General features: G+C 43.3%; 1 protein-coding gene across 4 annotated transcripts in view; it reads left to right on the forward strand.

The window, feature by feature from the left end:
* The window catches only part of SMYD4 (SET and MYND domain containing 4), a 46,093-nt gene that overhangs the window by 2,504 nt on the left and 20,243 nt on the right, over window positions 1-23,346 (forward strand). For 2 of the 4 annotated variants that reach the window (XM_066263062.1, XM_066263060.1), the window contains exons 3-5: window positions 8,210-8,354; window positions 13,264-13,353; window positions 15,700-16,855. In XM_066263062.1, coding sequence (XP_066119159.1) covers window positions 8,210-8,354; window positions 13,264-13,353; window positions 15,700-16,855 — 1,391 coding nt within the window. Of the gene's footprint in view, window positions 1-4,997; window positions 5,135-8,209; window positions 8,355-13,263; window positions 13,354-15,699; window positions 16,856-23,346 lie in introns of those variants that run through there. The other 2 variants (XM_066263064.1, XM_066263063.1) reach the window with 2 other exon arrangements.

Raw genomic sequence — 23,346 nt, forward strand, 5'->3', positions numbered from 1 at the left:
TAGTCACTAGGTTGTGAACTTTGCCATCTGTAAAAGGTTGTACAGTGGTAAAGTTTTATTAATTGCACATGGAAATTCGTAAGTGCTCAAATTTTGAAAGGATCTTAGAGGTTTAACCAGAGCATTTTTCAGACTCTCTTGATTATGCTCTTCAGTAAGAAATATTTTACATCACAACCTAGTACATATATGTATATATAAAAAACTGAAAAAAGGGTTTCCCACAACTTCATTCAGTGATTTTTTTTTTTAAGTGAGAGGAGGGAGAAAGTGAGACAGACTCTCTCATGTTCCCTAGCCAGGATCCACCCAGCAACCCTGTCTGAGACCAATGCTCTCGAATACTGAGCTATTTTTAGTGCCTGAGACTGGTGCACTAGGACCAACCAAGCTATCCTCAGTGCCCGTAGCCATGCCTGAACCATTGGCTTCCAGAGGGGAAAGAGAGAAGGGGAGAGGGAGGGGGAGAGAAGCAAATGGTTGTTTCTCCTGTGTATCCTGATCAGTAATTAAACCTGTGACATTCATATACTGGGCCTATGCTATATCCACTGAGCCACAAATTCTCTAAAACTGATAAAAGATATCAATCCACAGATTCCAGAAGCTTTGCAAATCTCAAACAGAGTAAATATAAAACCACACCTAGGGACAGCAGACTCAAACTGCCAAAAACTAAAGAAAAAAGAAGAAATCTTAAAAACTATCAAAGAGAAAGACATCATTACCCTTATGGAAGTAAAAATAGGACAATGGCAGATTTTTTTCAATGAAATTATGGAAACCAGAGACCATTAATGGCACATTTAAAGTACTAAAAGGAAAACAAAGTAAAACAAAACTTGCCAATTTAGATTTTTTTTTCCCCAAGTTAGAGGAGGGGAGATAGAGAGACAGACTCCCACATGTGCCCCTGATGGGATCCACCTAGCAACCCCCATCTGGGGCTAATGCTCTGCCCACTTGAGGTCATGCTTGCCACCGAACTATTTTTACTGCCTGCAGCAGAGGCTCCACGAAACCATCCTCAGCACCCAGGACCAATGTGCTTGAACCAGTCAAGCCATGGCTACAGGAGTGGAAGAGAGAGAGAAGAGGGAAGAAGACGGGTAGAGAAGCAGATAGTCACTTCTCCTGTGTGCCCTGATCGGTAATTGAACCGAGGACATCTACACGCCAGGCTGACAGTCTACCACTGAACCAATCAGCCAGGCCCACCAATCTAGAATGCTATGTCTAATAAAAATACCTTTCAAAACTGATGCAAACTGGCCCTGGCCAGTTGGCTCAGTGGTAGAGCGTCGGCCTGGCGTGCAGAAGTCCCGGGTTCGATTCCCGGCCAGGGCACACAGGAGAGGCGCCCATCTGCTTCTCCACCCCTCCCCCTCTCCTTCCTCTCTGTCTCTCTCTTCCCCTCCCACAGCTGAGGCTCCATTGGAGCAAGGATGGCCCAGGCGCTGGGGATGGCTCCTTGGCCTCTGCCCCAGGCGCTGGAGTGGCTCTGGTCGCAACAGAGCGATGCCCCGGAGGGGCGGAGCATTGCCCCCTGGTGGGCGTGCCGGGTGGATCCCGGTCGGGCGCATGCGGGAGTCTGACTGTCTCTCCCTGTTTCCAGCTTCAGAAAAGTACAAAAAAAAAAACAAAAAAAAAAAAACTGATGCAAACTAAAACATTTAGAAGTGAGACAAGCCTGACCAGGCAGTGGTGCAGTGGATAGAGCATCAACATAGGATGCTAAAGACCAAGGTTCGAAACCCTGAGGTTACCAGCTTGAGTGCCGGCTCACCAGCTTGAACATGGAATCATAGACATGACCCGATGGTTGCTGGGTTGAGCCCAAAGGTCACTGGCTTGAAGCCCAGAGGTCACTGACTTGAGTAAAGGGTCACTGGCTCATCTGCAGCCCCCCGGTAAAGGCACATATGAGAAAGCAATCAATGAAAAACTAAGGTACCACAACTACAAGCTGATGCTTCTTATTTCTCTCCCCGTCTGTCTGTCCTTCCATCTCTCTCTCTTTTTCTCTCTCTCAAATAAAATAAATGAAAGTAAGAAAAGACAACAATATTACAAAGGGGAAGATGGGTAAATGGAGTTAAATTGTTTTAAGATACTTGTATTATTTGGAAAATGGTAAGAGTACTCTCTGAATACAGTAATAAATTGGGAATTCACTTTGTAACCTCTAAGATAACCACAAATACATACCTATATATAAATTTTTAATCAAGTTGATTCTCCCTCTCTCCCTATATTTTAGGTGTAATAATACATCCTAAGATGTCCATGTCTTTATTTCAGGAATTTGTGATTATGTTAGGTCACATAGTAAAGGGAAATTAGAGTTGCTTATTAACTAACTTTAAGTTAGAGTATCCTGGATTATCCAGGTGAGCCCAGTATATTCACAAGAGTCCTTAAAACTGGGAAAGGGAGGGCCCTGGCCGGTTTGCTCAGTGGTAGAGCGTCGGCCTGGCGTGCGGGGGACCTGGGTTCGATTCCCGGTCAGGGCACATAGGAGAGGCGCCCATTTGCTTCTCCACCCCCCCTTCCTCTCTGTCTCTCTTTTCCCCTCCTGCAGCCAAGGCTCCATTGGAGCAAAGATGGCCCGGGTGCTGGGGATGGCTCCTTGGCCTCTGCCCCAGGCGCTAGAGTGGCTCTGGTCGCGGTGGAGCGACGCCCCGGAGGGGCAGAGCATCGCCCCCTGGTAGGCAGAGCATCGCCCCTAGTGGGCGTGCCGGGTGGATCCCGGTCGGGCGTATGCGGGAGACTGTCTGACTGTCTCTCCCCGTTTCCAGCTTCAGAAAAATACAAAAACAAAACAAAACAAAAAAAACTGGGAAAGGGAGGAAGAAGAGAAGAGTCAGAGGCAGATGTGACTATAGAAGAATCGTCAGAGAGATACAACAGTGCTGGCTTTGAAGACAGAAAAAGGAAGCCACAAGTCAAGCAATATAGGCAGTCTCTAGAAACTGAAAAATGTAAGGAAATGATTCTCCCCTAGAACCTTCAGAAAACAATGCATCCCCTCCAACACCTTGATTTTAGCTCATTGAGATTTATGTTCGACTTCTGCCCTTCAAACTGTAAGATAAATTTTTGTTTGTTTTAAGCTACTAATTATTGGTAATTTGCTATAGCAACAACAAAAAACTGATACACTTTTTAACTTCCCTAATCCAAATTACTATCAGCTAGAATACTACAATAGCTTCCTAACTGGTTTTCCGTATCTATCCTTGCCTCACTCAAAACTATTTTCTACATCACAACAGGAATCACTTTTCAAAACATAAATCAGTTTTATTGATCTCATTTAAAATCTTTCAGGAGTTTCTTTTGCTCTTATAGTAAAGTCTAAAATCTTAATATAGATAGCCAGGCCTGACCTGTGGTGGCGCAGTGAATAAAGCGTTGACCTGGAACGCTGAGGTCACCGGTTTGAAACCCTGGGCTTGCCTGGTTGAGGCATGTATGGGAATTGATGCTTCCTGCCTTCCCCTCATTTTCTCTCCTCTCTAAAAAATGAATTTAAAAAAAAATCTTAGCTAGCCAGTAAGACACTGCAATCTGACAACTGCCTATCTCTCTGGCCTCCTCTTGCACCACACTCCCCTTTTAGACATACTGACCTTCCTTCAATTCTTTTTTTTTTAGCGAGCAAGAGACAGTAAGGGAGAGAGTTGAGAAGCATCAACTTGTTCACTAATTGCTTCTCATGCATACCTTGACCAGGATGGGGTTGCTCCAGCTGAGCCAGTGACCCCTTGCTCAAGCCAGTGACTTGAACTCAAGCCAGCAACCATGTTGATGATCCCACACTCAAACTGGCGAGCCTCTACTCAGCTGGATGAGCCCGTGCTTAAGCAGCAACCTCAGGGTTTCGAACGTGGGTCCTCAAAGCATCCCAGGTTGATGCTCTATCCACTGTACCACCACCAGTTAGGCTTTCAATTCTTGATATGCATTATGCTTTTTCATACCACATGGCCTTCGCTATTATATTTCGTCTGTCTGAAATGCTTTTTCTGTGTTGTCTCGACTCCACCGTGCCCTAAGAAGTAATTAACTTCTGTTCATCCTCAGTATCAGCCAAATCTTTCTTTAGGCTTCCCTGAATCCCAGCTAGATCATCTTCATTTTTTATACATTTACAACCCTGCATACCTTTCGTTTGTATATTTGTGTAATCATTTGATTAATGTCTCTCTTCACTACTAGACTATACACTCCGTAAGGGCAAGGACCTTACCAGTATTTGCTTTTCTGTAGATAAAAGCAGTACAGTGTCAAAAAAACCAGGTACTCAAATACTGACTGAATAACAATTTGATAATGTGTGTAAAGCTTTTAGTTCAAGCCCTGGCTGGGTTGCTGAGTGGTTAAACCATTGACCTGGCACTCCAGAGGTCACAGATTGGACCCCTGGTCAGGGCACTTATGAGAAGTGATCAATGAGTACAACTAAAATGGAACAACTTAGTGAAACAATGAATTGGTGCTTCTCTGTCACTCCCTTCTCTTTCTCTGACTTGCAAATCAATGGAAAATTTTTTTTTTAAATCTCTTAGTTCAGTGACTGGCACATAGTAATGCTAAATATGACAAACGAGAGCCTCATCTATATGCAGATACATAAACACATACCTTTCAAGTTCAAGGTGGACATTTATCTTTGTGCCAGCAACTCACACAATGTCTTCCTCGTTCTTTTTATGTATTGTCATTTGTTTGTATATAAATATACATCTTTTTTTTATCTTCTGTTAAATTATATTTTATGCTTTATTCTGTGCGGTTATTTTCCAACATAGCACCTTAATCTTTTTAACAACCACATGGTATTGCTAGTGTAATATGCCACAATTTAGTTATTCTTTTCTCCATTGAAGGGCAATTAATTATTTTTATGTTGGTTTTCTTTTTTACTGTTACCAACATTGCTGCAGTATACAACTTTTTTTAAGATTTTATTTATTGGTTTTAGAGAGAGGACAGAGAGAAGCAGGGGAGGAGCGGAAGCATCAACTCATAGTAGTTGCTTCCTGTATGTGCCTTGACTGGGCAAACCTGGGGCTTTGAACCAGCGACCTCAGCATTCCAGGCCAACGCTTAATCCACTGCGCCACCACAGGTCAGGCTACAACTTTTATATATGTTTTTGTACATACATTTAGAACTTAATATATGTTCTTAGAAGATGAGTTTTTGTATTGATGGTTATGAGCATTTTAAATTTAAGAAATACTACAAAACTGTCTTTCAAAGAGGCTTTACCAGTTTACCATGAATAGCATATGAAAATCACTTTCCTGTCTGACCAGGTGATGGCACAGTGGATAGAGCCTCAGACTGGGACGCGGAAGACCCAGGTTCAAAACCCCAAGGTCGTGCCTTGAATGCAGCTCATCCGACTTGAGCACAGGCTCACCAGCTTGAGCGCGGTGTCACTGGCTTGAGCATAGGATCATAGACATGACCCCATGGTCACTGGCTTGAGCCCAAAGGTTCGCTGGCTTGAGCAAGGGGTCACTTGCTCTGCTGTAGCCCCCCGGTCAAGGCACATATGAGAAAGCCATCAATGAACAACTAAGGTGCCGCAATGAAGAATTGATGCTTCTCATCTCTCTCCCTTCCTGTCTGTCTGTCCGTCCCTGTCTGTCCCTCTCTCCGACTTTGTTTCTATCAAAAAAAGAAAAAGAAAAAGAAAATCACTTTCCCATGTCCTCACCAACATCGGAAAGCAACAGTCTTTAATTTTGCCAAGCATAAGGGAAAATTATCTTGTTTAATTTGCATTTTTCTGATTACAAGTGATGTAATGCACCATTTCTGATATTACAACCCTGGTGGTATATCTCATTTTAGTTTTGATTTGCATTTCTCTAATACCTTTTCAAAACTTTAATTACTGAGTTAAACTTGGTGCCCAAAGGAATCATGAATTATTGTACTTTAGGTCTTAAAATTACAGTGACCAACAATTACAAAACTTTTAATTTATCATCATTTTGTATTAAGATTAAAGAATATCCATTGCTAGGCAAGAAGAATTTTGCTGTTATTACTGTTCATGACAACCTTTTTGTTTGAATAGGCTTTTCAAGTTAACCTTATTTATTTTTATTTTTAAAATTATTTTTATTTATTTATTCATTTTAGAGAAGAGAGACAGAGAGAGAGAGAGAGAGAGAGAGAGAGAGAGGAGAAACAGGAAGCATCAACTCCCCACATGTGCCTTGACCAGGCAAGCCCAGGGTTTTGAACAGGTGACCTCAGCATTCCAGCTCAATGCTTTATCCACTGCGCCACCACAGGTCAGGCTATTTTTATTTTTATTACTATTAAGTGAGAGGTGGAGAGGCAGAGAAACAAACTCCCACATGTGCCCCAACCGGGATCCACCCAGCAAGCCCCCTATGGGTCAATGTGCTGCCCATCTAGGGTGGCTGCTCCATTGCTTGGCAACAGAGCTATTTTAGTGCCTGAAGCCAGGCCATGGTACCATCCTCAGCTCCTGGTGCCAACTTACTTGAATGAGCCATGGCTACAGGAGAGGGAGAAAGAGAGAGAGAGAGAGAGAGAGAGAGAGGGAGAGAGGGAGAGGGAGGGAAAGAAGGGGAGTAGGAGGGGTGGAGAAGCAGATGGTTGCTTCTCTTGTGTGCCCAGACTGGTTATTGAACCCGGGACTACCACATACTCTACCCCTGAGCCAACCAACCAGGGCTAAGTTAATCGAATTTAAAACACAGAAAAGCAAACAGAACAAATAGGGTCTGTGGTATACCAGATATGCATGGGGTATTGTCCTTATATATTCTGGACTGGAATAAATTTAGAACAGGCAAGAAGAACACCTTTTGATTTAAATAAAATCTAATTTTTAAATATTAATAAAGTAATATTTGTTATTAACTTATACACAGCAAAGATGAATAATGTTTTGTGAAATTCCAATATATACATATACAGATGCATCATACTGAGTCACAATATAAAAGTTATTTCTTATCGAGGGTCTTTGTAAACAAAAATTTGAAAAACATTTTCTAAACATTCTGCAGTTTTCATTTTGATTTCCTCTTTGTCCCAAGAGTTGCCGTTGCATTGTTATCAAAGAGTAGGTAACTGTTTTTCAACTGCTGGTCCACAGACCCGTCCACCAGAAGCTTCATGCCACTCTACAAAAGAGTTAACCATCCTTGTGTCATATGAAGATTATAGACCCAATGATCTTAGTCGAATTTGCTTATGCTTGGAGTGATTTCTGCCTTCATAGTCCTCGTAATAATTCTCCTAATTTTCACCAGTCCCCAAGTGTAAAAAGGTGGAAAACCACTGGTCTAGGTTATTCTATGCTATTTCTCCTTCTGGAAAAAAAGGTGTGTCTGACGTGTGGAGGCGCAGTGAACAAACCATTCAACCTGGAGTGCTGCGGTTGCCTGTTTAGAACCCTGGGCTTGCCCAGTCAAGGCACATGTGAGAAGCAAGTACGAGCTGGTGTTTCCCACTCTTCCCTTCGTCTTGCTCTCTCCCTCTCCTCTCTCTCTAAAATCAATAAATAAAATCTTTTTTAAAAAATTTTTAAAAAGGAAAAAGGTGTTTTCATTATTGCCAGTGTGTTTGTATGTCTGTATATTTATATTAGATAAGCCCTACTAACTTTATTATATAAGGCATTTGCATACCATACTTATTTTTTAAAACTTTCATGTTGAAATAACTTCAGACTTACTAGGCAAAATAATACCAAGATTTGCCACCCAAATGTTAACGTTGCACTACTTTTACTTGATTATTTGTTCATTAGCCCTCCCTTCCTGTTTCCTCCTTCCTCACCTCTGGCAGCCATTCAGCTCAGGTATTTCCAACAGTTTAAGTAAAGAGGATACCTTGGTGCAGAGACTCTGTATGGTGTCATTCTCTACACCCAAGCTTCTACGTGATGTATTATCCCAGGAATGGTTCATTGGCCAGTAGTGAAGAGATAAAAAAAAAAAAATTTAATTAGCCCTTCATCCTATAAATAGAAAATCCAGTCCCTATATCTCTGAGACCACAAGAACCCTACCCCCTGCAGCCCCCATCACATTACATGTAGAACTTCGTGTGTCCCAATGTTTTACAGATCTTCGGTTCTAAGTGCAATGATTAAGAGCATTCCTTGAAATGACAGATTTATGCTTTTTCAATTTCTTTTTCCATAAAGACCTGAGGATGAGATGTTTTTACAAAGGCTTTCTAGTGGTTACCTTGTGAGAAAGGACCCTGACGCTCCCCTTTTCTACAGAGAAGAAGGAAACAAAAAATTTCAGGAGAAGGATTATATGGGAGCCACATTGCTGTACTCTAAGGTAAGACACTGAACTGAGAGTTCAGTGCAGCAGGAGGGGCCATTTCAACAATTTAACAATGCATAGTTCTTCCAAAGATAGGGCCTTCATGCTGAACTGTATACCAGTGGTTAGCTTGGTCTATAATTTGTAGATTGTCTTTGAAAGAAAACTGACAGAATTCTGCTGTTGGTTATAGTATTGTATTATATGTCCTGTAGTATATGTCCTGAATTCCATCAACAAACTTCTGTTCCCATATTCCTTCAGACACCTTGTAGCCAAGATATTGGACCCCTTATCCTACTTTGTTCATGCCTTTCAGTTTTTACTTATTTGTGTGTTTTTGTCTAAATGACTGATGAGGCTGTTAGAGTGATAGTCCCCATTTAGAGAACAGCTCAATTTTTGGTCAGCCATGCTGTTAGCTACAACCAGTATGACTTAGATTAAGTTAGAAAGGAAAACACATTGCTGCAGCCTAGTTGAACTCCATTTTGAAGGTTGTCAACAAATATGTATATTTAAAATTACACTAACATCAATGGTCTAGATTTTAAGGAGAAATACTGACTTTATTTGTTTATATATTATTTATTTTAGTGAGAGGAGCGGAGGCAGAGACAGACTCCTGCATGCACCCAGACCAGGATCCACCTGGCAAGCCTACTAGGGGGCAATGCTCTGCCCATCTGGGGCCCTTGCTCCATTGTAACCAGAGCCATTTTTTAGCACCTGAGGCAGAGGCCATGGAGCCATCCTCAGTGCCCAGGGCCAACTCATTCTGATCGAGCCAAGGCTACAGGAGGGAGGAAAAGAGAGAAGCGAGAGGGGGTGGAGGGGAGAAGCAGATGGGCACCTCTCCTGTGTGCCCTGACCAGTAATCAAACCCGGAACATCCACACGCTAGGCCAATGCTCTACCACTGAGCCAGCCCACCAGGGCCAATACTGGCTTTTATCAACCTATTGCTCTTGTTGTCCTGCTTCCATAATATGAACTAGAACAAGATCCCTGAGAGACTTCCTTCCATAACTTTTTTTTCAAGATAGATATAGATTTAAAACAACATGTATTACTCCTTCGTACTAGATCTGTGATTTCATATAATTAAAAGAATAAGTGTAAATTGGAAGTGTACCCCTACTGTGAATCTTGAACAGGCCTATGCTTAAAGTTTGGAATTACTTTCCCAAAAACTATCAGACCTACAACAGCAGCTTCTGTAATTGTTGAAGAGCCCTGCTTTGTAATGTCATAACAAAGTATAGCTGAATAACGTGTTAGTGATTGCTAAAGAATTAAAATTCATTAGATGTAATGATTTACTGATAGATGGCTTAATTCTTCAGAGCCAATCTTTTCCACTTTATGTGTATGTATCATAAAAATGATTACATACAAAGTAGTTAAAAAAACAAACAAGTAAAATCAGACCAAAAAAAATTAAGGTTTGCTCTAGATGTGGAAAGATGAGCCTTCCTATTTCATGAAGCTAGTATTTTGGTGATTGTAGTACTTTGCAATTTTTATGGAGCAATTTTCTTTCTTTTTTTATAATATTTGTTGTTTTTGTCTGATTACAAATGCAATACATGTTTTCCTGGAAAATATAGAGAAACATAAAGAATAAATAAAATCCCATTGCCAATGATAGGCACTGTTTAACATTTTTGCTTATATCCACCCAGCCACTTTTTCCTCTGAAAATATGTTTTTCTTTTACAAAATTGGGATAATGTTGTACCTACTGTTTTGTAACCTGCTTTTTTCCCTTAACAATTTATTGTGACAATTTTCTCATGTTATTAAATTTTCCACTAGAACATGATTTTTTATGGCTGGCTTAGTGTTCCATTACAGAGAACTATACTTGATTTAACATCTAATGTTGGCAGATTGTTTGGTGTCATAAAGCTGCCAGGAGCATCTTTCCACGTAAAATTTGTACACATCTGCTTATTTCCTTAGGATTAAATTCCTAGAAGAGCCATTGCTGGGTCAGTTGAGTGTATTTTTTAAGGCCTTTGGCACTTGATGCAGAATTGTTCTCCAGGAAAGAATTGGTTAAAGTCCCTTCTAGCAGAGTATGGGAATGTCCATATTTCTATATCCTAACCCATACTGGTTATCTTGGTTTTATTATTATTATTTTATATATTTATTTTTAAATAGGAAATGTGTTTATATAGTTAGAATTCAAAAAGTATAAGATTAGGCCCTCGCCGGTTGGCTCAGTGGTAGAGCATTGGCCCAGCACTTGATGTCCCAGGTTTGATTCCCTGTCAGAGCACACAGGAGAAGTGACCATCTGACCATCTGCTTCTCCACCCCTCCCCATCTTCTTTTCTCTCTCTCTCTCTCTCTCTCTCTCTTTTCTCTTCCAGCAGCCATGGCTTAATTGGTTCTAGCGTAGGCCTCAGACTCTGAGGATGGCTCCATGGCCTCCACCTCAGGCCCTAAAAGAAGGTGGCTTGGTTGCAGAGCAACGAAACAAGGGCCCCAGATTGGCAGAGCATCGCCCCCTCGTGGGCTGCCAGGTGGATCCCCCCATTCGGGAGTCTGTCTCTCTGCCTCCCCTCTCACTAAAAAAAAGAAAAAAGAAAAAAAAAGAAAGAGCCCTGGCCGTTTGGCTCAGCGGTAGAGCCTGGCGTGCGGGGGACCCGGGTTCCATTCCCGGCCAGGGCACATAGGAGAAGCGCCCATTTGCTTCTCCACCCCCCTCCCCTCCCCTCCTTCCTCTGTCTCTCTCTTCCCCTCCCGCAGCCAAGGCTCCATTGGAGCAAAGATGGCCCAGGCGCTGGGGATGGCTCCTTGGCCTCTGCGCTGGAGTGGCTCTGGTCGCGGCAGAGCGACGCCCCAGAGGGGCAGAGCATCGCTCCCTGCTGGGCGTGTCGGGTGGATCCCGGTCGGGCGCATGCGGGAAGTCTGTATGACTGTCTCTCCCTGTTTCCAGCTTCAGAAAAATACAAAAAAAAAAAAAAAAAAATTATACAGTGTAGTCTACTTCCTCTGTCCCCAGCCACCTTGTTTCTCATGCCCACAAGATACACTGGTATGAAATGTATCTTTCTAGAGGTACTTCAGCATCTGTAAATTAATAGAATCTCCCACTCCTGCACACAGCTACTCTTTTTATATAAATAACATTTTATATACACTCTTTAGCACTGCATTTTTTTTACTTAATAATATCATAAGATCATTTTTACATTTAATACCTTGTAGATGAAAATTTGTCGTTTCCTATCTTTTGCTGTTTCAGACAATTCTGTGATGAGAAACTTTGCATGTATGTTATTTTGTACATATTTGGAGGATAAATAATTATATCTGCTGGGCGAATTCCTAGAAAAGAAAAGAATATATATTTTTGTATGTTTATATAATATATATTTTATTGTGTGTGTGTGTGTGTAAATTGTTCTCTATAATTATGCAACCAGTTTACCCTCCCACTAGCAACATATGAGAATACCCATTATCCCATCCTTTGCCATCTCAGTGTGCTATCAGTTTTTTCTTGGCCAAACTGATAGGTAAGAAATAGACTCTCAGTTTTAATTTACATTTTGCTGATTGTGAATGAGGTTGAGCATTTTTTCCTTTGTTTAAGAGCCATTTATATTTCCCATTAGAACTGTTTCTATATCGTTTACTTATTTTCCAATTAAATTATTGGTTGTCATCTTACTGATCTGTAGAAACTGTTCGTAAGTAAAGAAATTAGCCCTTTGTCTATGTGTTGCAGATATTTTTTTTTTTCAGTTAAATGCTTGTCTTTTGATATTGCTTTATTGGTTTTTCCTTTAAAGAAATTTATTTTTATGTGGTCAAATTTATTAACTTTTATGACTTCTGGATTTTGTGTCATAATTAGAAAGGTACTCATCACTCCAATATCACATTAGACTTTTTTCTTTTTTTTTGTATTTTCTGAAGTTGGAAACGGGGAGACAGTCAGACAGACTCCTGCATGCACCCGACTGGGATCCACCTGGCATGCCCACCAGGGGGTGATGCTCTGCCCATCTGGGGCATCACTCCGTTGCCAACCAGAGCCATTCTAGCGCCTGAGGCAGAGGCCACAGAGCCATCCTCAGCGCCCAGGCCAACTTTGCTCCAATGGAGCCTTGGCTGCAGGAGGGGAAGAGAAAGACAGAGAGGAAGGAGAGGGGTAGGGGTGGAGAAGCAGATGGGCGCTTCTCCTGTGTGCCCTGGCCGGGAATTGAACCTGGGACTCCTGCACGCCAGGCTGACGCTCTACCACTGAGCCAACCGGCCAGGGCTAGACTATTTCTATAGTTCCTTCTAGTGCTCTTATAGTTTCATTTTTTATATTAAGATTTTGATTCATTTGGAATTTATCCTAATGAAAGCTTTAGCATATATAATCAACTTTAATTCTCCTCAGTGGCTACCTATTTTTCCCAATATTTTATTGAGTAATCCCCATGTTTTCTCCAGTGATTTGATGTGCCACCTTTATGATTATTATTAATCCTTGGTGGTAGGAAAAAAGTAGCCCTTCTCTGCTTTCATTTTCATATTTTTATTTATCTGTATATGAATTAACCATTTGTTTTTCATATATCATTAGGGTTCTTCTTTTGTGAATTTCTGTTTGCGCCACTAACCCTTTGTTATATGCAGGATTATGCTTCTCAGTTTTCATTTATCTTTGGTATTGTGGCTGAAGCTGTGTCTGATGCTGTTATCTTCAAAGTGCTTTGAATATTTGTTTCTTCATTTGATCCTCACAGCTTTGCTCTGTGGTAGTTAAAAATGAAGCCTCAGCAGGTTAAGCACAGAGAAATCCAGTAAATTTTTTATAATTTCATACAATCTTTAGAGAGTCCATATTATTTGAAAAAACACGTTGAAGATGCTAGTCTCCATTTACACCTTTAACTGGTTCATTGTTTTGCAGGGAATATCACATTCAAGGCCAAACAGTGAGGACATTTCATTGTGTTATGCCAATCGCTCTGCAGCCCTCTTCCACCTGGGTCAGTATGAAGTGAGTATCAGGATGCCTACTGTGGTTGGAGAAGATCTGGAAGAGGTTTGCTGGAGGACTAGACCTTCATCTCTGCTCCTCCCTCAAAACACTAAAATTGAGCCATGCTGCAGTTGGTTAAATTGGAAGCAAATTGATATCCTCCCAGACTTGTTTCTCCTGATTCATTTTACCTATCAGAGGTGATTGTGTGGCATAGTATTGGTTGATAAGAGATCATGGCACATGCCACAGGGCATTGGACTATATCCAATAGGTCAGCAGTTCTCAGTGTCAAGATCAGCTGTGAGGGCCCTGGCTGGATGGCTCAGTGGTAGAGCATCAGCCTGGTGTGCAGGAGTCTTAGGTTTGATTCCCGGCCACAGCACACAGGAGAAGCGCCCATCTGCTTCTCCACCCCTCCCCCTCTCCTTCTTCTCTGTCTTTCTCTTCCCCTCCTGCAGCCAAGGCTCCATGGGAGCAAAGTTGGCCCAGGCGCTGAGGATGGCTCCGTGGCCTCTGCCTCAGGTGCTAGAATGGCTCTGGTTGCAACAGAGTGATGCCCCAGATGGGCAGAGCATCGCCCCCTGATGGGCATGCTGGGTGGATCCCAGTCAGGCGCATGCAGGAGTCTGTCTGACTGCCTCCCCGTTTCCAACTTCAGAAAAATACAAAAAAAAAAAAAGATCAGCTGTGAGATAAGTTGCTAATAATACTCTAGGTTCTAAGTGTTTGCAATCTATTTACTTGTCTGGTTTTTCAAAAAATAAGTAGAACATTTTAGATGATTCCTGCAATAATATAGCTCACCCTTAACATGCATTTTGAGTGGGATAGTAAAAGGGGCACCACAGCGCTGTGTATGCCTATGAGAGGGTGGGCTTTGGAGAGGGGCTTTCTTCTCATTCCCTACTTGAGGTCTGAGGGTAAGCTCTAAAGTGCCATTTTGGTACATCCATTTCAGAATTCCACAGAAATTTGAATTATGCCCTAGTGTGAACTATTTTAATATAGTTGAGGGTTCATATTTTGCCCTTTGGACTAAAAAAGAAGAGCAAGAATCTAACTCTAGGTCCTAAGCAAGAAAGTCCTGGACTACTGAAGACAGTGATTGGAAGAACTTGTGAAGCATTGAACCCTTTATAATGTCCCTGTATTGATTATTTTTATTTCCCCTCTTATAATAATGATTACCATATATTGAGTATGTAGAATGTTTCAGGCACTCTTTTCAGCACTTTATTTATTTATTTATTTATTTTTACAGAGACAGAGTCAGAGAAAGGGATAGATAGGGAGAGACAGACAGGAACGGAGAGAGATGAGAAGCATCAATCATTAGTTTTTCATTGCAACACCTTAGTAGTTCATTGATTGCTTTCTCTTGTGTGCCTTGACCGTGGGGCTGTAGCAGACCAAGTAACCTCTTGCTTGAGCCAGTGACCTTGGGTCCAAGCTGGTGAGCTTTTGCTCAAACCAAATGAACCCGCGCTCAAGCTGGTGACCTTGGGGTCTAGAACTTGGGTCCTCCGCATCCCAGTCCGACGCTCTGTTTACTGCACCACCACCTGGTCAGGCTCTTTTCAGCACTTTAGATACATTACCTTATTTTCATCCTTATTTCAACCCAGTGAAAGAGGTATTATCCCTGTTTTTCAGATGAGAAAATAAGACACTGACAAGTTAAGTCACTTGCACAAAGTCATACAGCTAGTAAGAGGCAGAGTCAGTATTGGAATTCAGGTCCTGCCCTCTTAATCACCATACTATAATTCTATCTATAAGACTATTTTTCTTAAAAACAGATATTTTGAATAAGATAGTTAAACAATGTCATTAGCATGGATTCCTAATCAGATAAAACATCACATGGTAGAATATGATTTACTGACTGATTTTAAGTGAGAGTAGGGGAGATACAGAGACAGACTCCTGCAGGCACCCTGACCAACATCTACCTGGCATCTCCCACCTAGGGCCGATGCTCTGCCCATCTGGGGCTGCTTGCAGCTGAGCTATTTTTAGTACCTGAGGTGGAGGCTCAACGGAGCCGTCCTCAGTGCCCTAGACTGATGCAATTGAATCAATTGAGCCATGGCTACAGGAGGGGAAGAGAAAGAGAAGGGCATGAGGGAGGGGAAGAGAAGCAGATGATCACTTCTTTTGTGTGCCCTGTCTGGGAATCTAACCTGGGATGTTTATACACCGGGCCGACGCTCTATCCACTGAGCCACAGCCAGTAGAATATGATTTAAAGAAATAAGTATATGACTGTAGTGGCTCTGTTTTTAATCATCCTTGTTAAAACTTCCAGTAGAGATTGAAGAGTAAGGATCATTTGAGGATTATTTTTGTGTGTGTTTTCAGACATGTCTTAAAGACATCCTCAGAGCACAGATGCATGGGTATCCAGAAAGATTGCAACCCAAGATGATGTTACGTAAGGCAGAGTGTCTGGTGACTCTGGGGAGACTACAGGAGGCAAGCCAAGTCATCAGTGATCTTGAAAGGAACGTGGCTGTCAAACAAACCCTAGCAGCTTCCCAGTTTCAGATTCAGCAGGGAACCCTCTGTCGTCTGAAAATGAAGGTACAAGAGAAGGAGAATCTCACGGAAAGCTCCCCAGCAGTTCTCACCAATGCGTTTGAGGAGATGAACCTGAGGGAAGAGAATGAACAAATTTCCAGTGCCTCATCATCTGTCGGCTTATGCACAGACCCTTTAAAAGGCCGCTGTCTGATTGCCACAAAAGATATTCTCCCAGGGGAGCTCCTGGTGAAGGAGGATGCTTTTGTGAGTGTTCTTAACCCAGGGGAAATGCCACCGCTACATTATGGCCTGGACAGCAAGTGGGACACCAGAGTTGCCAATGGGGATCTCTACTGTCACCAGTGTTTGAAGCACACTTTGGCCACAGTTCCCTGTGATAGATGCAGCTATGCCAAGTATTGCAGCCTAGAATGTATGCAGCAGGCCTGGGAGCACTACCATAGTATAGAGTGTTCTCTAGGGGGACTGCTTCTCGCACTCGGGGTCTTTTGCCACATTGCCCTGAGGTCAACTCTTTTAGCTAGATTTGAGGATGCTGGCCAAGTTATAAGGAAGCTGTGTGATGAGGTTAGTAACAAGGACATCGCTTTACCTGAAAGCGAGAATCTGGTACAAACATTCAGCTATGACCTGGGCGGGGAGATTGAGAAAAATGGCAAAACAGTTGAGACCCCAATTCCTGGATGTGATATTAATGGGATTTATAAAAATAATTATAATGCTGTCTTCAACCTTTTGCCCCATACTAAAAATCATAGTCCAGAGCACAAGTTCCTCTGTGCTCTGAGTGTTTCTGCCCTGTGCAGGCAGCTAGAGGCAGCCCACCTACAGACGAGCCTGAAGTCCTCTCAGCCAGAAGCAGCAGCCGTCCCTGCGATGTGTCAAGAGTTGCATATTTGGGGCGTGGCCATGCTGAGACACATGTTACAGCTACAGTGTAATGCTCAGGCAATAACTGCCATACAGCAAACAGGTAAGAGGGAAACTCTTCTGCCTTACAGGATTGGTTCTTGGTGTAGCTAATGTCTGGGGAGAAAGAGCTATGAAGAAATAGATCAGGTAGTTTCATGGGAAAACACAGCTGTCTTACATTATCATGATTATGCCATTGAGAAGCTATGTGACCTAACAAATTATTTGATCACACTCTGCCTTAGTTTTCCCATCTTTAAAGTGGGTGGTTTAATCCCAGCATTGTAAAGATATATTAAAGATATATTTGTTTGGTCTGACCTGTGGTGGCGCAGTGGATAAACTGTCGACCTGGAAATGCTGAGGTCGCCGGTTTGAAACCCTGGGCTTGCCTGGTCAAGGCACATATGGGAGTTGATGCTTCCAGCTCCTCTCCCCCTTCTCTCTCTCTGTCTCTCCTCTCTAAAATGAATAAATAAAATTAAAAAAAAAAAAGATATATTTGTTTGTAAAAATACTTTAAAGTTAAAAACTCGACCCTGGCCCATTGACTCAGTAGTAGAGCATCAGCCCAGTGTGTGATGTCCCAGGTTTTTTGTTTTGTTTTGTTTTTACAAGGACAGAGAGAGAGTCAGAGAGAGGGATAGGGGCAGACAAACAGGAACAGAGAGAGATTAGAAGCATCAGTCATCAGTTTTTTCGTTGCGACACCTTAGTTGTTCATTGATTGCTCTCTCATATGTGCCTTGACCACGGGCCTTCAGCAGACCGAGTAACCCCTTGCTTGAGCCAGGGGCCTTGGATCCAAGCTGGTGAGCTTTTTGCTCAAGCCAGATGAGCCCATGCTCAATCTGGTGACCTCAGGGTCTCGAACCTGGGTCCTCCACATCCCAGTCCCGACGCTTTATCCACTGCACCACCGCCTGGTCAGGCTGATGTCCCAGGTTTGAGTCCTGCTCAGGGCACACAGGAGAAACAACCATCTGCTTCTCCACCTTGCCAATTAGTTCAAGCAAGTGGGCCTCAGGTGCTGAGGATGGCTCCATGGCCTCCACCTCAGGTTCTAAAAAAATGGCTCAGTTGCTGAGCAAAGGAGCAAGGGCCCCAGGTGGGCAGAACATCACCCCCTAGTGGGCTTGCCTGCCAAGTGGATCCCTGGTTGGGGCACATGAGGGAGTCGGTCTCTCTGCCTCCCATCCTCTCACTAAAAAATAATTAATAAATAAATAAATTTTTTAAAAAGTTAAAAACCCTATTTTCTTATTGATTTTTTATTGTGGCCTGACCTGTGGTGGCGCAGTGGATAAAGCGTCGACCTGGAAATTCTGAGGTTGCCGGTTCAAAACCCTGGGCTTGCCTGGTCAAGGCACATATGGGAGTTGATGCTTCCAGCTCCTCTCCCCTTCTCTCTTTCTGTCTCTCCACTCTCTCTCTCTCTGTCTCTCCCTCTCCTCTCTAAAATGAATAAATAAAAAATAAAAAAATTAAAAAAAAAAAAACTTGGGATTTTTTATTGTGTCAGGAAACTAGTTAAACAAGACTGCAGAAAGAACAGGTTCTGTAGTTAAGGTATCAGAATCTTAGCTCGCTCAGTGTGACTGGGGTTCTCTGTCTCTTCTCTTTCCAATTGACAAATTTTTCTCATTCTTCTGTTTCAAATTTCCAGAAGAGCTTTTCACATGATGCTAACATGAGCTGCTGACCAGCCTGTGTTCAGGCTGGCCACTGGTCAGGCGGCCAGCAGTCCTGGGGCCATTTCTTTTTTTTTTTTTTCTTTTTTTTTTTTTTGTATTTTTCCGAAGCCTGAAACGGGGAGAGACAGTCAGACAGACTCCCGCATGCGCCTGACCGGGATCCACCCGGCACACCCACCAGGGGCCACGCTCCGCCCACCAGGGGGCGACGCTCTGCCCCTCCGGGGCGTCTCTCTGCCACGACCAGAGCCACTCTAGCGCCTGGGGTAGAGGCCAAGGAGCCATCCCCAGCGCCCGCCTAGGCCATCTTTGCTCCAATGGAGCCTCGGCTGCGGGAGGGGAAGAGAGAGACAGGAAGGAGGGGGTGGGGTGGAGAAGCAAATGGGCGCTTCTCCTATGTGCCCTGGCCGGGAATCAAACCCGGGTCCCCCGCACGCCAGGCCGACGCTCCACCGCTGAGCCAACCGGCCAGGGCCCTGGGGCCATTTCTAGACACAGCCCAGCCCAGCCCTGCTTTTCTGAACCAGGATATATAAGGCTGTTTAAAGTAAATGGGGAGGTTGGATGTGCCCAGCATCATGAGTGACATTTTTAATATGAATGTACTGACAACAGATCTATTAGAAAAGAAATGGTTATTTCCAGTATTTCTGTCATATCTCTATTTTAATAGATATTGTCTTTCAATTCAATCAGTTCATTATATTTTTTGAATTTTCTGATTAATTGTGGGAGAAATTAGGTGTTAACCAAACCCAGGATTTATAGACAGATTAATATTAAATGTGGCTTAGCTAAACTAAACATGTTTTAGCTCTTTGATCTCATATTAGGTAGTGTAGAATTTTGTCAACCTTTTGTTTATAGATTATCTTTCATTTTAATTCAGCTGTCAAGTTATGTGGTATATAGGTGATTCACTAGAGGTGTTTTGGGGCCAGACTCTCTTCCCGTCCTGCAGCACATGGACATCCAATAATAACCCTGGCTTCATCCCATGGTACCACCAAATCACATTGCAAGCTGGTCTCCATTTTCTTCTCTGCCTACTTTTGCTTCTTTAAACTATTGCTACTTTCTAAAACACATCTGTTGAGTGTTTTCCCAGAATTACCTTTTCCTTGGTACATTCACTAGCATTTTAAAAAATACAGTTTTCATTTTGTTTTGTTTTTCTGAACACAACGAAGAGTATATGGGCTTCCAGATTATAATGGCAGAAAGTAACCAACTCTTGATTCCATTGTGTCTTGCCTCAAAACTACTTAATAAAACACAGAAAAGACACAAATGTCAGTAGCTCTGAAAACTGTGGAAACTATTGTCCAGGTAAACAATAGCACTGACCCATAACTCAGGCTGAGTTCCTGATGCAGAATGGCTGGGCTGGCCAGACAAAAGAAGGTGTTTTCTATCTGCTTTCCTCCATTCACCTACCCCTTATACTAAAAAAGATGTTTTTGCTCAATGTGCATGACATTTCACTACACTCAGTGTTTTTTTTGTTTGTGTTTTTTTTTTTGTTTTTTTCTGAAGCTGGAAACGGGGAGAGACAGTCAGACAGACTCCCGCATGCGCCCAACCGGGATCCACCTGGCACGCCCACCAAGGGTGACGCTCTGCCCACCAGGGGGCGATGCTCTGCCCCTCCGGGGCATCACTCTGCTGCGACCAGAGCCACTCTAGCGCCTGAGGCAGAGGCCAAGGAGCCATCCCCAGCACCCGGGCCATCTTTGCTCCAATGGAGCCTTGGCTGCGGGAGGGGAAGAGAGAGACAGAGGAAGGGGGGGTGGAGAAGCAAATGGGCGCCTCTCCTATGTGCCCTGGCCGGGAATCGAACCCGGGTCCCCCGCACGCCAGGCCGATGCTCTACCACTGAGCCAACCAGCCAGGGCCAGTTTTTTATTTGCATAAGAAGCTTTGGGTAAATTTTTCACAAGTTATTAAGAGGGAATTTTTAGATTGTAAGAGTACTATAGCCAGAAATATTTGTATTTGATATGGGTGGTAAGGACTAGAGAAATTAGAGAAATAGATATATACAATAATACTGGCCACCTGGAGTGATGGAAAGAGGATTGAAGACTCTGGCTTCATCTAGAAGGTTCTAATATATTATGCATCGTTTATTCTTATTTATATGATGTTTTATGTTATTGTTGTTATTTTTTTTTGACAGAGGGACAGACAGATACAGACAGACATGAAGAGAGAGAGAGGAGAAGCATCGATTCGTTGTGGCACCTTAGTTGTTCATTGATTGCGTTCTCGTGTGTCTTGCCTGGGTGGCTACAGCAGAGCAAGTGACCCCTTGCTCAATCCAATGACCTTGGGCTCAAGCCAGCAACCTTGGGCTTCAAGCCAGCAACCTTTTGATTCAAACCAGGGACCCTGCGCTCAAGCCGGTGAGCCTACACTCAAGCTGGATGAGCCCGTGCTCAAGCTGGCAATCTCTGGGTTTTGAACCTGGGTCCTCTGCGTCCCAGTCCGATGCTCTATTCACTGCACCACCGCCTGGCCAGGCATATTTGATGTTTCAAATATAAAGCATTTTTTTAAAAAATAGTTCATAGGGCCCTGGCCGGTTGGCTCAGCGGTAGAGCGTCGGCCTGGCGTGCGGGGGACCCGGATTCGATTCCCGGCCAGGGCACATAGGAGAAGCGCCCATTTGCTTCTCCACACCCCCCCCTCCTTCCTCTCTGTCTCTCTCTTCCCCTCCCGCAGCCAAGGCTCCATTGGAGCAAAGATGGCCCGGGCGCTGGGGATGGCTCCTTGGCCTCTACCCCAGGCGCTAGAGTGGCTCTGGTTGTGACAGAGCGACACCCCGGAGGGGCAGAGCATCGCCTCCTGGTGGGCAGAGCGTCGCCCCTGGTAGGCGTGCCGGGTGGATCCTGGTCGGGCGCATGTGGGAATCTGTCTGACTGTCTCTCCCCGTTTCCAGCTTCAGAAAAATACAAAAAAAAAAAAAAAAAAGTTCATAGAACAAAAGATAGGAAGATGATAAAAATCAGTCTATAAATAGTAAATGTAAATGGGCTTAACCCTATTAAACAAATCTTTCAGAATGAGTCAAAAAATTAAAATCCAATTTTACTCTGTTTACAAAAGTGGCATCTATAACAATATAACAGCACAAAGTAATTGGGAAGACTTGTTAGGAATCATGAGCTATTTAGGGAATTAGTAGTAGTATTGTGCAAGTCATTAAAATAACTTTCCTCCCACTTTTCAAAGTTCTTCTGGCTGGTCTAGTAATCAAATTAACCAGAGACAGATTAACAGGAGAAAATGTCTGACATTCACTGTGGATGTACATGCAGAGGTGCCATAGGAATATGAGACCCACTGGATAGTCGAGGCTCGTTTGCCATTCTGGAGCTAGGGAGAAGGAGGGGTTTGTGGTTTGGGACTTCTAAGGGCAGGGAGGCAATTTACAGGGAGATGGAAAAGCAGATGTTTGGTAAATGTTTCCTAGGCCATCTTTAACAATGTGACACAGCCTGACCTGTGGTGGCGCAGTGGATAAAGCGTCGACCTGGAAACGCTGAGGTCGCCGGTTTGAAACCCTGGGCTTGCCTGGTCAAGGCACATATGGGAGTTGATGCTTCCAGCTCCTCCCTTCTTCTCTCTCTCTGTCTCTCTCTCCTCTATCTCCCTCTAAGTCTCTCTCTCCCTCTCTCTCTCCTCTCTAAAAATGAATAAATTAAAAAAACAAAAAAAACAAAACAATGTGACACAGAAAACTTTGAACAAATAGGCATTGTTCCTATCACACACTAGTTCATATTAAACTAGTTATCTGTGATAGCTCCCTTCCTAGAGCAGGCTCACTATCTACATTCCTTTTACACAGCCAGAGGGAAGGTTAAAGGTTTTTCCTGAGTTTTTTTTGTTTCTTAAAAATAACCAGGTTAGCCTGACCCAGCGGTGGCACAGTGGATGGAGTGTCGTACTGGAATGCAAAAGATCCAGGTTCGAGACCCCAAGGTTGCCAGCTTGAACACAGGCTCATCTAGCTTGAGCAAAAAGCTCACCAGCTTGGACCCAAGGTCGCTGGCTTGAGCAGCGACTCGGTCTGCTGAAGGCCCACGGTCAAGGCACGTATGAGAGAGCAATCAATGAACAACTAATGTGTTACAACGAAAAAACTGATGATTGATGCTTCTCATCTCTCTGTTCCTGTCTTTCCCTATCTATCCCCTCTCTCTGCCTCTCTCTCTGTCCCTGTAAAAAAAATAATAATAAATAATAACCAGCTTAGATTGCCCCCTGGTAGGCATGCCGGGTAGATCCGGTCGGGCTCAAGTGGGAATCTGTCTCTCTGCCTCCCCACGTCTAACTTTGGAAAAATACAAAAAAATAAAATAAAATTACCAGCTTAGTTCCTGGCTGGGTAGCTCAGTTGGTTAGAGCATCATCCCAATCTGCCAAGGATGCAGGTTTGATCCCTGGTCAGAGCACATACAAGAATAAACCAGCCTGATTGGGTGGCGGCACAGTGGATAGAGCGTCAGACTGGGATGCGTAGGACCCAGGTTCAAGACCCTGAGGTCGCCAGCTTGAGCACAGGCTCATGTGGTTTGAGCAAAGCTCACCAGCTTGGACCCAAGGTCGCTGGCTCGAGCAAGGGGTTACTCGGTCTGCAGCAGCCCCACGGTCAAGGCACATAAGAGAAAGCAATCAATGAACAACTAAGTTGTTGCAACAAAAAACTAATGATGATGCTTCTCATCTCTCTCTGTTCCTGTCTGTCTGTTCCTATCTATCCCTCTCTCAGACTCTCTCTATCACTGAAAAAAAAAAAAAAAAGAATAAACTAGTGAGTGCATAAGTAAGTAGAACAACAAATCAATATTTC

Source organism: Saccopteryx bilineata, chromosome 2 (assembly GCF_036850765.1).
Source record: "Saccopteryx bilineata isolate mSacBil1 chromosome 2, mSacBil1_pri_phased_curated, whole genome shotgun sequence".
Classification (NCBI taxonomy): Eukaryota; Metazoa; Chordata; class Mammalia; order Chiroptera; family Emballonuridae; genus Saccopteryx; species Saccopteryx bilineata.